The sequence below is a fragment of the Primulina tabacum genome, chromosome 4, assembly GCF_025594145.1.
Source record: "Primulina tabacum isolate GXHZ01 chromosome 4, ASM2559414v2, whole genome shotgun sequence".
Classification (NCBI taxonomy): domain Eukaryota; kingdom Viridiplantae; phylum Streptophyta; class Magnoliopsida; order Lamiales; family Gesneriaceae; genus Primulina; species Primulina tabacum.
The window spans coordinates 9742569-9756618 of record NC_134553.1 but is presented as its reverse complement, the minus strand read 5'-3'; the positions used below and the strand labels follow the sequence as shown (position 1 = coordinate 9756618).

At 34.5% G+C, this 14050-nt stretch overlaps 1 protein-coding gene and 2 long non-coding RNA genes across 4 annotated transcripts; 1 reads left to right on the top strand and 2 right to left on the bottom strand.

Moving 5' to 3' along the window:
• The first annotated feature begins 929 nt into the window (after positions 1 to 929).
• On the top strand, positions 930 to 1630 carry LOC142541537 (uncharacterized). The gene is made up of 2 exons (XR_012819372.1): positions 930 to 1033; positions 1222 to 1630. It is a non-coding gene; the product is annotated as an uncharacterized LOC142541537 (long non-coding RNA).
• Positions 1208 to 2107, bottom strand: LOC142541536 (uncharacterized). The gene is made up of 2 exons (XM_075648056.1): positions 1720 to 2107; positions 1208 to 1629 (listed from the first exon to the last, which is right to left on the bottom strand). Exons 1-2 carry the CDS (start codon positions 1900 to 1902, stop codon positions 1222 to 1224), a joined length of 591 nt encoding a protein of 196 aa, XP_075504171.1. The 5' UTR covers positions 1903 to 2107; the 3' UTR covers positions 1208 to 1221.
• Positions 2108 to 12100: 9993 nt separating this feature from the next.
• LOC142541535 (uncharacterized) lies at positions 12101 to 13801 on the bottom strand. Of its 2 annotated transcripts, XR_012819371.1 has the most exons (4): positions 13406 to 13801; positions 13156 to 13326; positions 12230 to 13075; positions 12101 to 12159 (listed from the first exon to the last, which is right to left on the bottom strand). It is a non-coding gene; the product is annotated as an uncharacterized LOC142541535 (long non-coding RNA). The 2 variants fall into 2 exon arrangements; XR_012819370.1 differs by having other exon boundaries at positions 12124 to 13075.
• Positions 13802 to 14050: the final 249 nt, after the last annotated feature.

Below are 14050 nucleotides of genomic sequence, written 5' to 3'. Positions count from 1 at the left end.
TGACGACGAACATGTCTGAGTGTATTAATGGTGTATTGAAAGGGGTTCGACTTCTTCCAATAACTTCAATAGTGGATCTGACATTACAGCGATGCGTGCACTATTTCAATCAACGGCGAGTGCGAAGTGATAAGATGCTGGAAAAAAATCAACCATGGACCGACTTTGCGTGCTCTAAATTTGATATGTGGTAAAAAAAGTCAATTGAACATCGAGTTGTAAGATTTGACCAAAGGGATAAAACAGCATCCGTCGCGACAGGAGGAAGACCTGGTCGTCAACATCACGTACAAGCTGTCAACATTTCTACGCGTGATTGCACATGTGGTAAATTCACAATATTTGGAATTCCTTGTTCACATGTTATATGTGCAGCAAAATGGTTTGGTTTGAATCCCGCACAGCTTGTACAACCATGGTTTACACTGAGCGAATACGTGAACACATACGATGGAAGATTCTACCCTTTTCATGATGAAAAATATTGGGATGAACCTACATTCCAATTACAACACAATAATGTTCGTCGACAAAGGAGGCAGGCTGGTAGAGATCGCAGGACACGCATAAGAAACGAGATGGATCAGCCATCATCGAGGGAGAGACAACGTGGGAGGTAAAAGATCTACAATAACGTATTGTACCTTATTTTTAAACCATAACATTTGAAGTTATTAATGTAATTACAAAATTTTGTATTCAAATTTTGTATTTATTAATAATTCTTGTTCATTGCAGGTAGGTGCAGGTGAGAAGATCGAGTTATGGTGTCAAATACATATGTTTGTGACGCAGATTTTACAATCCAGTATTGTATTGTTATGACAATTCAATGTATTATTGTTATGAAGATGTTTAAATATGAAGTGTGTTGACTTATTTCACTTGATTTAGCAATTATACTTACGTTTTTCATTACTATAACTTTATCCGTAAATTTATTAGTAAAAGAATAATAAATCACAATCAATACATTCCACAATTTTAAAAAGCCAATAATAAAGCAAATATATACGAATGTTGAAAAATAATAGTCACTCTCCGTCCATGACCTAACTATGCATACATATGTAACTGTGCATCTCTAAATGTGCATACATAAGTCAACAATAAGTCAACAACCGTTCACGAACTATCTCTAAATACATCTGTTCATCTCTAACTGTGCATACATAAGTCAACAATACATATATATGTAACTGTGCATCTCTAAATAAATAGTTAATGCTGATGGTAACGACGCCCCCCAGTGCCACACGGTGGTCTTCTAATCACTCTCCGTCCACGACCTAACATCTGTTCAGCATCTTCATGCATACTTGTTTGGGCTGTAGATGTACTGGTATTGGAAATGTTCCCACCAATCTCATACCTTTCTGTCTCAGAATATTGTTGAAATGGTATGGGCGACGTATTAAATGTAGGGCGACTCTCATTCATACCCGGTCGAAAGTCACTTTGTAAAAATTGTGTAAAACTACCAGCAAATGGAGTGTAGTAACCAGCGTCATACGATGGAAAGCTTGAAACCACTGGCGGAGTAGTGTATGCCATATTTGAAGATGATGGTCCGGGTTCAAACTCATTTACTGTCCACATCGGTGGATATTGCACATGAGCTGGGCGTGTCTGTGACATAGATGCATATGTTATGTAACATATATGTAATAAAATAAATTATATTTACGTACATATGTAGACCAATTGAATATGTCTTACGATAAATTGTCGGTAGTTTGCATCAACAGGATGGTAGCCCATGATGTTCGAAGGTACCACTGGCGGCGAGAGCACTATTTGTGAAATGCGATGATACCAACCAAGATAGTCCACTGTGATGGCGGGTGTACCAGGTATGACATAATCCCCACCAATCACAAAATTATATCTGTCATTCCACATTTCTACAAAATCTTTGTGATATGTCGCCCAATCAAAGTTGTTTCAGCCTTGTCGCGTCAGTTTATGGAAATTGTCGATGTTAGTAGCAGGTGGCGGAATACCCTGACGCATTCCAAACTGTCGGAGACACCACTCTGGTCTATGCATCTCAACTATATGAAAATTGATCAATGTGCATGCCGACCGACATAGAAGAATTCTAGTTCCATCAAGAATTCCACCAACCTCCGGGAACTCCATATCATAAAATGTCCATAGAAACTGAAGCAAATAAAAAGAAAAAAAGATTATCAAGTTGATAATATATAATTCAGACTGAATTTGTAAAAAATTTCAAACTATAAACAACTAATTCAAATATATCTACCTGCCCTTCTACCATCCTGTCAAGCATATCTCTCATTATAAAGACCGAATGATGGGTCGTATGTGTCCAAGAGAATCCGCGTCTCCAACTGCAATTTATAAAAGTACACAATAGTTTCATTAAAACTAAATAAAATAATAATAATAATAAATGTTAATTATTTCTTATTCGTACCATACGCCGTATGGTGGGAATGGTAGACCTTGAAGCACATCCGCAGCCTGCTCTTCTGAAATAGATACCTGTTGCGCTCTATCAGGGACAAAGAAGAGTAATTCTAGACCACACCCAAATCTGCAATAACATACAACAGAAATAGTCAAATCTTAAGAAAAATTAAGTACAACAAATATAGTGACCGTAGAAGTGTAAAATTACCTGCAATATCTGAACGGGGCCACACAAATCGACCTTTAATCTCATTGATGTGTCGCACAACTCTCTATAAAGATATGCCAATACAGCAGAACCCCAGCTAAACGTATTCACTATTTCTATGTACTCAAGAAACTGCAAATACATTAGTTTCACAGTAGCACCTTCCGAGTCCGGAAACTTACATCCACCAATGATCATTAATGCAATACAACGGGAATATTGTGTCACGTCCTCTTCAGTGCTTTGATCATTAATCATATTATTTAGGAAATGGTCTAGCAAAGCGGTCAGATAAAGATGTGCACCTTTAATCTGAGAAGATGTAGGCGTAAAACTCAACCAAGTAGCGCAACGCTGTTGTAAAGTATGTTTGTTGTACGCGATATCTACACCATTGATGGGCATGCCATCAATATTCAACCCCCAAATAAGGGCAACGTCCTGTAGGGTGATTGTTGCCTCGCCCACGGTAAGGTGAAATGTGTGTGTCTCACGACGCTATATCTCAACAATGGCTGTAAGCAAATGATTATCATAATATTTAATAGGACCACACTGAATGACACCATAGAAGCCCATGCGTGCAAGACATAGACGAACACGGAGGTGAATCCTAGCATTAAGCAATCTCCAAAGACATTTGTCACACCGGCGTGGCGGAATTATTGCATCCATGTTTTCAGCGTTGATATTATTTGATATGTGTCTACCCCGCAAATACAACACATTATCCGTATTTTCAACCATCTTGCAAACAAAAAATCCTTAGTTAACAAATATTATATTTTATATCAACAAAATGTAACTACATATTTTATAGTAAACGAAATTTATTTGCAATTTTCGGCTCGAAAAAATAAAACGTATATGTTGATGACAAATTGGTAATAAAACTAATTACTGTAAATTAAATAATTTCTTTAAAAAATCGATAATACTTCATAAAACGTAACATGTAATTATAATAAATACATTAGTAATTGTTATTATTAAGTATAGTAATAGTTATAAAACGTATACATTAGTAATAGTTATATATTATAACATGTAATTATAATAGTTACAAAATAGTTATTTATTATAACATATAATTATTAAGTATAATAATAGTTATAAAACGTTTACATTAGTAATAGTTATTTATTAGTAATAGTTATTTGTTATAAAATGTATACATTAGCAATAGTTATTTATTATAAAAAGTATAACATGTAATTACAATAAATAAATTAGTAATAGTTATTTATTATAATAAATAAATTAGTAATAGTTATAAAACGTATATATTTATTGTAATTAAATTAAGTATAGTTATTATTATACAATTAATATTATAAGTATTTCAATAAAAAAATTACTAGTATAATTATTACGTGATGCGTTCATTATTATTCAATTATACAACTAATATTATACATTTGATTTTTTAATTATTTCAATATTATAATTATATAGTTATTATTATACAATTAATATTATAATTATTCCAATAATACAATTTATATTACAACTAATTCCAATAATACAATTAATATTATAATTTTTGTAATTAAATTAAGTATAATTATTATTATTACTTAAAACTACTATGATGCGGTTATAAAGTGCTCGGTATCACAAAAATTCTAAATTATAGTATTATAATTCCAATAATACAATTAATATTATAAGTATTCCTATAAAAAATTACTATTATAATTATTACGTGATATGTTCATTATTATACAATTATACAATTAATATTTTAATTATTCCAATATTATAATTATATAGTTATTTTTATACAATTAATATTATAATTTTTGTAATTAAATTAATTATAATTATTATTATTACTTAAAACTACTATGATGCGGTCATAAAGTGTTCGGTATCACAAAAATTCTAAATTATATTATTATAATTCCAATAATACAATTAATAATATAACTATTGTGATTACTTAAAACTAATATAATTAACAAACAATAATAAATATAATAAACAAAAATAATATCGTTACCTCTTAATATTCTTCAAAATGCCGAAGACTTAAGCTAATGAATAAATGGAAAGTTTTGAAGACCGATGCTGGAAAAAGATGTGCTCGGTGCTCGCCGCTCGGTGACTGAAAGAAAAAAAAAGGAAAAGGAAGAACTCGCTGATTGAAAGTGAGGAGGAGGAGGTGCGCACCTCATTTTAAAGAAGGGGTAGCCACGTATTCTTAGAATTCGTGACTATGTCACGGATTATAAGAATACGTGTCTACGCGTTAATTTTTTAAAAAAATTTAGTGGAATCCGGGATTCTGATTTCCGGATTGTAATATTTTTATAAACCCCCTAATTTTGTTATATTTTAATATATATTTTTTAAAATAATATTATTTTTAAAAAAAACCCCACAAATTAGATAGTTATACTCTCGAAATGTTTTTAGGAGTCATACTATCTCTTTCTCTTCATATTCTGAGAATTGTATATGCTTATAAAATCTTTTATAAGATAAAAATGTTTGATCACATCAAATAGTCACAAAATTCAACTCCTTGAATTCGACAACTGAGCGGGAACAGATAAACCAGTGCTTGTATGACTTTCAATGGTTCAGATATATAACTAGATGTGGGTTCATAATTCCGTGTGATTCAAAAAAAACATTTTTTACATATTCATGCTTACTCTAATTAGCCTCATCAATTCATCAACACATTGATCATAAGAATGTCAGAACTCATTTCTAATTGTATCTATCAAATGATAAGAGAGTTTAGTAACATTTCCTCATGATTTTTTAGGTATCACTGATAGTTCCTATAAGAACCAATCAAATATGTTTAAAAATAGTCAAAAATTTATTTGAACAAAAATTAAAATTGATCAACTAAACCAAAACGAACCCAACCAAATCAAACCAAAATCTAGGTTTGGTTTGGTCAGGTTTTTAATTATTAATTGTTTGGTTTGGTTTGGTTTGGTTTGGTTTGCAATTTTGCAAAATCGATAGTATTGCTTTGAGGTTTTATCATAAATCAAATCAATCCGGTTTTGTTCAACCCCAAGTAAGGGTGTGTGTAAAATTGTTTTCTTCGGGAGTTAAAAAAAATGTGCTTGTCAAGAACTGGATCAAAAGGAAATTTTGATGGAGACTGAATCACAAGAAAACATATCGTAGAGGGATTTTAATGTAAATCACCCTTTAAAAAAAATTTATTATTTAATTAATTCTAAAATCTGCATGAAAATAAATTATAATATGATGATACAAACACGTATATATGAGGGCATGAAATGAAAGTACAGTAAGACACTCCATTACACAATCAGAGGCATCTACAGATTACAGTCTACAACTGTTTCAACTATTCAAAGGGTCTTTTGCCAGTTCACACGAAATGTTCGACGCAACAAAAAATGATGAATAATAAGTATTATAATTAATTATATCGTGTTAACGTTTTCGTCGAGTGTTAGATTAAGCAATGAACAACCATCCGATCAACCACACTAAACACATCTTAAATTAATTACCCCCTATTTGTTAAATAATATTGTTCATCAGTAAATGTGTGTGTATGTGTGTTTTGTGTGTGTTTAAATCATGAATCTTAAAATTTTTAACGCATGAATGAAATCAGAGAGGGCCAATTAAAAAAATGGGATTACGTCATGAAGGATTTAAAAAACAAGGAGTCTGACTTTTTTTAAAAAAAAAAAGGAGTTGACTCTTGATTAGTACGTTAAACCTTAATTAAACTTGTAACTTTCTAAATTAATTGTTCTCTTCTCTTTCTTCTCATTCCACGCCACAAAATCCCCACAAAATTCCCCAATTATAAGCTTCCCAAATTTAAAGAACTCATCTACCCCATCTGTCTCTTCCGCGTTACATTAAATCGAAATTGACCACTGTTGTTCAGGTGTTGTTGCGCTCATTCCTCAGATCCAGATCTAAATATACTCCCACATATGTTGCCCCCATTCTTCTGTATTTGAAGACCAATTCGTCTTTATTTGAAGAAAAATACAGTAAGTTTGCTCCATTTTCTTTGAACCAGTTCATTGTTTTTTTCATTTCATGCAGCGATCGACAAAAAGTAAGATCAATAATTTGTGTCGTTCATCAAACGAAGAATTTTTTCCAACTAAAATTAAGTTGGTCGATCAAGAAGAATTCTTCCTGGTCGACCAAAGAAAAATTTTTCATGGTCGACCACACTCTTAGTGGTCGACCAAGTTCTTGTTTGTGCCGAAAATAAGTCGGTCGACCATGATCATCTTGGTCGACCGACATAATTTCTTGGTCGACCATATATTTTGGTCGACCATGTGCGGAAATTTTTTTTTTTTTATATTAAAACATTTTGTCCATTCTAATTATCGTATTTGTTTGTGCACTTTGTAGATAATTTATCCCCTGATGCCAACAATTATTGTTGTTCATTTTGATGGGAAATGGGAAGTGACGGAGGGGCTGGTTTATAAATGGAATCCAGGGGCCAATGCAAAGTTTGTTGCTATTCCAGTGGATGATGATATTTGTTATTTTGAAAATTTAAAAAGTGAACTATATAGAGCTGGGAAAGTAGAAGACACTGCCAACTTGAGGTTGAGTTATCTTCTAGATTTGCCGTGCAACATTCAACCAATTTATATAGAGAATGACCATGATTTGAAAACATATTTGTATCTTGGTTGTCCGAGAAGTAGGCAAGTGCTTCAAGTTGAAATTGAATGTGTTGCTTCTTTTGATTCTTTTGATAATGTGCACGGATATGGTATTAATAAAAACAATTGCAATATTAACGAACAGAGGCATTTTGATGATTATTTTCACTTGAATATTGTTTCTGTGGATCGTAATAATAGCAGTGATTTTTTCGACGAAGCGCATAATGTAGATGCCATGCATGTGGATCGTAGTAACACAGACGAGTTATATGATGAAGCACGTAATGACGCAATTGAGGTCGAGGCAAATTTGGTTCAAAGCAACGCAAATTTGGACGCGAATGTCGATATTGATAATGACACATTTTCATTCAAGGATGGTTCAAACTTGTTTGTTGGTCAAGAGTTTCCAAACCGAGAAGCGGTGAAAAAAGAGCTAATTAGAATAAGTTTGGAAGCTTGCTTTGAATTTGAGACGGTTAAAAGTAGCCAAAAGATGTACGCCGTAAAATGTGTAGTGTCTGATTGTAAGTGGAGAATCTGGACCTCTTTGATTAAGAATGATTCACGTGCATTCTCCGTTCGAAAATATTGCAATACACACACATGTGGTTTGACTGGGAGACGAAAGAGAATCCGTGGAGCGAGTTCTGCTGTTGTTCGTGATATGTTGGTGGATAATTTCCAAGGTCATCCAGTGCCAATTGTACCAAAAGCGGTGATGGCGATGAGGCGCAATAGTATGAATGCTGATATATCATACTACAAGGCTTGGACAGGGAAAGAACTAGCAGACAATATGTTGAAAGGTGATCCTATGCAGAGTTTTACTAAATCGAGTTGTTATTTGCACATGGTTGAGCAGATGGATCGAGGAAGCATAACAGACATATTTGTCGACGAGGAAAATCGATTCAAGTATATGTTTCTTGCTTTTGGTGCATGCGTTAGAGGATATCGAAGTATGTGAAAAGTTGTATCAATTGATGATACGTGGTTGAAGAGCAAGTATAATGGTGTTTTACTGGTGGCATCGGCACAAGATGGAAATTATCACCAATATCCTTTGGCGTGGGAAATCGTAGATGTCGAGTGTACTTCTTCGTGGAGTTGGTTTTTAACGAAGTTGTTAGAAGTAGTACCAGACGAGGATGAATTGGTGATAATTTCTGACAGGCATCAGGGGATCATTAATGCGGTTTCTACTGTCTATAGAAATGCGCATCATGGTCATTGTACATGGCATTTATCCCAAAACATGAAGACTAGATGCAAAAAGAAGGGTGCAACCGAAATGTTTTTGCACATTGCAAAAATTTATAAAACTTTCGAGTTTGATATTGCATACAATGATTTTAGGAATAGATATCCTGAGGCAGCACAATATTTGGACGAGAGAGACTCACTTGATAGATGGACTCGAGCGTATTGTCTGAAGACCCGTTACAATATTATGACGACAAACGGGGTTGAATCGATCAATGCTAAACTACTTGAAGAAAGGAAGCTGTCAATCACTGCACTCTTAGATTCTTTGCAGAAACTGGCCTCATCTTGGTTTGCCCGATATCGAGGGGATTCTTCGTAGCAGGTTCACAGATGCCCAAGGAATGCAAGTTTTTGAATTAGGACGTCTGGAGTTTGATGTTAGGAGTCGTGGACATTCAGCCATAGTGGACCTCGAATCAAAAAGATGCACATGTCGAGTTTTTGATATTGATAGAATCTCATGTGCTCATGCCATCGCAGCTAGTTGGTTAGCGAAGATTGATTTATATGATATGTGTTCAGAGTACTATTCTACAATGTCATGGTGTATGGCTTACTCAGAGACTGTGTATCCCATTCCGGAAAAAAATGAATGGCCACACAACATTAATTTTCCATTGGTGTTGCCTCCTTTGTTAGAGAAGAGAGTTGGCAGAAGAAAACAAAACAGAATTCCTTCGATCTGTGAATTCAGCAAGAGATAGCTTCATCGACCAAAGTTTTATTTTTGGTCAACCATTAGCTTCATTGGTAGACCATAAGTTTTTTTTGGTCGACGTTCAAGCTCATGGTCGACCATTATTTTTCTTTGGTCGACCATCAAGCTATCGGTCGACCATGAGGCTCATGGTCGACCATGAGCTTGATGGTCGACCTTAGTTTTCTGTGGTCGACCATCAAGCTCATGGTCGATCATTAGCTTGATGGTCGACCATTAATTTTGTGAAAATATATAACATAATGCAATTAAGATTCGAAAATATGTAACATAATTGTGAAATTAGGATAGTTGTGAGATTATGATTTCGTTATTCATATGTAAATTAAAACATGCAAGGTAATGCAATTACGATTCATATTTTTTGTTGTGAGATCGTTGGCAGATCGTGACACATGTCAATTATTAAAATACTGAGTTTGTAATTCAGTGATTCATATGTAAATTAAAATATATAACATAATCTTGAAATTACGATTTATATTTTTTTTAAAATATAACAAAATAGTTCGATTGTGATTCCACGATTCACATTTAACTTAAAACATATAACATAATCCTGTTTTTTATAATGTAACAAAATACTGAGATTGTGATTAAGTGATTCATATGTAAATTATAATATATAATATAATCCTTAAATTACGATTTATATTTTTTTAAAAATATAACAAAATAGTTCGATTGTGATTCCACGATTCACATTTAACTTAAAACATATAACATAATCTTGTTTTTTATAATGTAACAAAATACTGAGATTGTGATTAAGTGATTCATATGTAAATTATAATATATAACATAATCCTGAAATTACGATTTATATTTTTTTAAAATATAACAAAATAGTTCGATTGTGATTCCACGATTCACATTTAACTTAAACATATAACAACTGAGATTGTGATTAAGTGATTCATATGTAAATTATAATATATAACATAATCCTAAAATTACGATTTATATTTTTTTAAAGTATAACAAAATAGTTCGATTGTGATTCCACGATTCACATTTAACTTAAAACATATAACATAATCTTTTTTTTTATAATGTAACAAAATACTGAGATTGTGATTAAGTGATTCACATGTAAATTATAATATATAACATAATTGTGAAATTACGATTTATATTTTTTTTAAAATATAACAAAATAATTCGATTGTGATTCCACGATTCATATGTTTTTTATACGATGAATCATGAATTTACGTGTCTAAACCCTAAACCCTAAAGAACAATGGTCGACCAAAAGGACATTGGTGGTCGATCAACAAAATCTAATGGTCGACCATTGTTCCATTGTAGCTAATGGTCGACCAACAAAATCTAATGGTCGAACATTCTATCTTTTTGGTTGACCAGACAAGCTATTAGTCGACCAAAAAGGAGAATGATCGACAAAAAAAGTCTATTAGTCAACCAAAAACGAGAGTGGTCGACCAACAAAAAACCCCAAATAATTACATAAGAAACAATGTTCCAATAATGACATAAAATTGTCGGATATATCACAATAATCACCAATCATTAAGGAACATATTACAAGCTAAAAATTATCTAAACTCAGATACTAATCTATCATCTAAAGTTAGTACTACTTGCGCACTCTTCCTAGACAAAGAGTATCTAGCAACAGTTAACACAAATGCTCCCGAATCTTCACTGTGAAAAAGAAAAAAAATGAGAAGTTAATATTTATTGTAACATTAAAAAAAATAATAATGAAGTTATTATATTTTAAATAGAAAGTTGACAACGTACTGTATAATCTTGGCACGGAATTCATCATGTAGTTTTATATTCCATGGCCTCTCGGGGTGTGGGTTGTCCCAACAATGGATAGCAGACGAGCAGCGTTTATAAGTATAGACTCTATTTCTTCATTCAGATATTTGAATTTGGGATCGTGCCTTCGCAGCAAGTCATATATAATGCACTTATTCACCCCTGTCACGAGTTTTAGCAAAAACCAGCTCCGATCTGTGTAGACAGGGATGAGAATTCTTCGTGCCTTTTCCCACGAGAGACACGGCCATTCTGGATCACTACCTTTGACTTTGCTCACAATCCGTGCCAGATTTATTTTGAAATCGATATCTTTATCTTCGGCCAAAACTGAGATCGCACCGTAGAAATGTCTGTCCATCAACGAATCATCTGCCGACATCACTTCAGGATGTCGGATATGCATCTCAAGCAATCCACGGAGAGCTTCGCCGAAGTGCTGAATTCAATGTTTACAGAGACAATGACATAAAGCTTACAGAGACAGTGACACGCGAGTTTGTGATCGCCATGGGTCCATAGAAAGACCTCTCATAATCGGCGTAAAAACCTCGAATCCTACTAGGCGAACGGTCGAGTATCGATGCCCTAACTCGCGCAAGAGATTTGTTTACCTTCAGTGTCACGGTCTCTGCAAGTGACCTCACACCGTCATCTATAAAATGATCAATTGTAACAACTTTAATGCAAATATGAACAATAAACAAGGTATAATTTAATAACCTCTCGACGTGGTCGCCTCGCCTCCTGAAATACGCGCATCTGGAGTCACTTGAATATCTAAAAACATAAAGTATATTGTTTAATATACTATACATAAATATAAATATAAAAAATGTGCATTACCTCACCTCCTGCTGACTCCTCTGGAATGCCTTGAAGGTTAGGCTCAAATATCTGTTGGGTTTGGCTACTACTGCCAATTTCTCTACCCAAATTATCAGTCACACCTAACAGCGTACATTCAACAAACTAAAATAATAAGAACTTTAATGCAAATATGAATAGACAAGGTTTAGTGTAATAACCTCTCGACGTGGTCGCCTCGCTACCTGACTTGCGCGAATCCGGAGTCACTTGAATATCTAAAAATAAAAAGTTTGTTGTTTAATATACTATACATAAATATCAAATCAAAAAAGTGCATTAACTCACCTTCTGAGGACTTCTCTATAATGACCGGAAGGTTAGGCTCAAATATATGTAGTGTTTGGCTAGTACTGCCAATTTTCCTGGCCAGATTATCATCCAACCTAAAAGCGTACATTAAACAAATTAAAATAATTATGAGAATTGTACTAAATCATTATATTACATAAACATAAATATAATTAATAAAATTAACTCACCAAAATCTGCCTCGGATGATTTCCTCTTCTGTCCTCTGGTATAGGCTATGCTATAATCTCTGTCCTGCTGCACTGGCATGTTAGACCTCATCTCAGCAAAACCAGCTCTAATCTGTTCAGTCAAACTCAATCTCAACTCATCGAGACCAAGATTGAAACTCGATTTCAAGTCAACCAGAGCTTGATTTATACTCCTGATAGACGCTCTGGTCTCAATAAATTCTGCTAACATCTTAACATGCATGGACGTAACGGAATCCTCCAACGCAGTCAATCGCCGCTCGAAACGATGCTCCAATGGTGATGGGCGGCGGGAAGGATTGAGTCCAAAGTGGACTCTAGGACTCGTACGCATAGGATAACTGGTGCTAGAGCTGGATCTATTGAGATCACCAGGACGGGTGCCGGAAACGTCAGGAGATGCATGTGCAGGAGGCGTGTGCTGGACAGAGGGAGGTGAATGTGCAGAATGCATGTGCTGGACTGAGGGAGACTCCAGAGGGTGCTCGCTACATATGACTGTCTGACCCTGTCTCTAGAGCTCGAGTACCCGAGTGATCACCGCATCAGGCGCAGAATCAACAAAAAGCCCGGTCGTATAATACGGTGCAATTAGCTCCTCAGGAGTAGGAGTCAAAAATCCAAGACAATCCTGCATATAATTAATAAAAGATCAAATTAATTAAAATTAATGTCCACAGTTATTTTATCAAATCAATTCATATTACTTACATCTATAGCACAATCACCAAAGGCTGCAGCGATTTCAACACCAATTGGGGCACGGTTTGACGGCTACGTGTTAGTCACCCACTGAAACATCCTGGGCAACATCAAACCGTCCACATCTCTTCTACTTGCAAACTTCTGTGCCACGCTCGGATAACATTCATAAGCGAGGATCTGTAACATAAATTTCAAACAGTGTTACTGGTACAAAAAAAGATAACAAATCCACTTTAACATTCAAAAAATAATATACCTGCAGAGAGAGAACAAAACCACCGACAAGGAAGATGCCCTCAACTTCTTTCCGGCCCTGTGCCTCGGTGAGGTTATTATATCGTCCTGAAAGGTCCTTCTTCAAACATCGGACCGCATCCCGATAGGCTACTCTACCCCAGGGATAATGGTTGAACCTATCCAAATCATCTACAAGCCTCAAGTATTTAAGGTCGATCTTCGTCGTCTTTTTCCTAGTCGCCTCATCGAATACGGCACAACAAAAATATAGACTAACCATCTTTATCTTCTCTATGTCTATACCAGTCTCGTTCTGCTCTTGGACAATAATTTTTCCCTCCAAATCACCCAAAACAATCTCAGCCTTACAGGGAAAGTGTGTGGTGCCAAATACACCTCTATCTGGTAAATCTTCGGGCTCTATAGCGCAATCGAGACCCGTTACTAAACAATATTCTAACAAAGAAAATCTAAGAGCCTTTTGCGCACCACCATCCACAAATCATCACTACTAGTATCAAGTATCTGTTTACTCATTAAATACCATAGAATTTGGCTGGAAATGTTAAAATCTCTATAATACCTAACTAAATTACCAAAATGTGACGGCTCAAAAAAATTGGTTCTCTTCTCGTTGTTCAAATAACGATTAATCTTCTCAGCA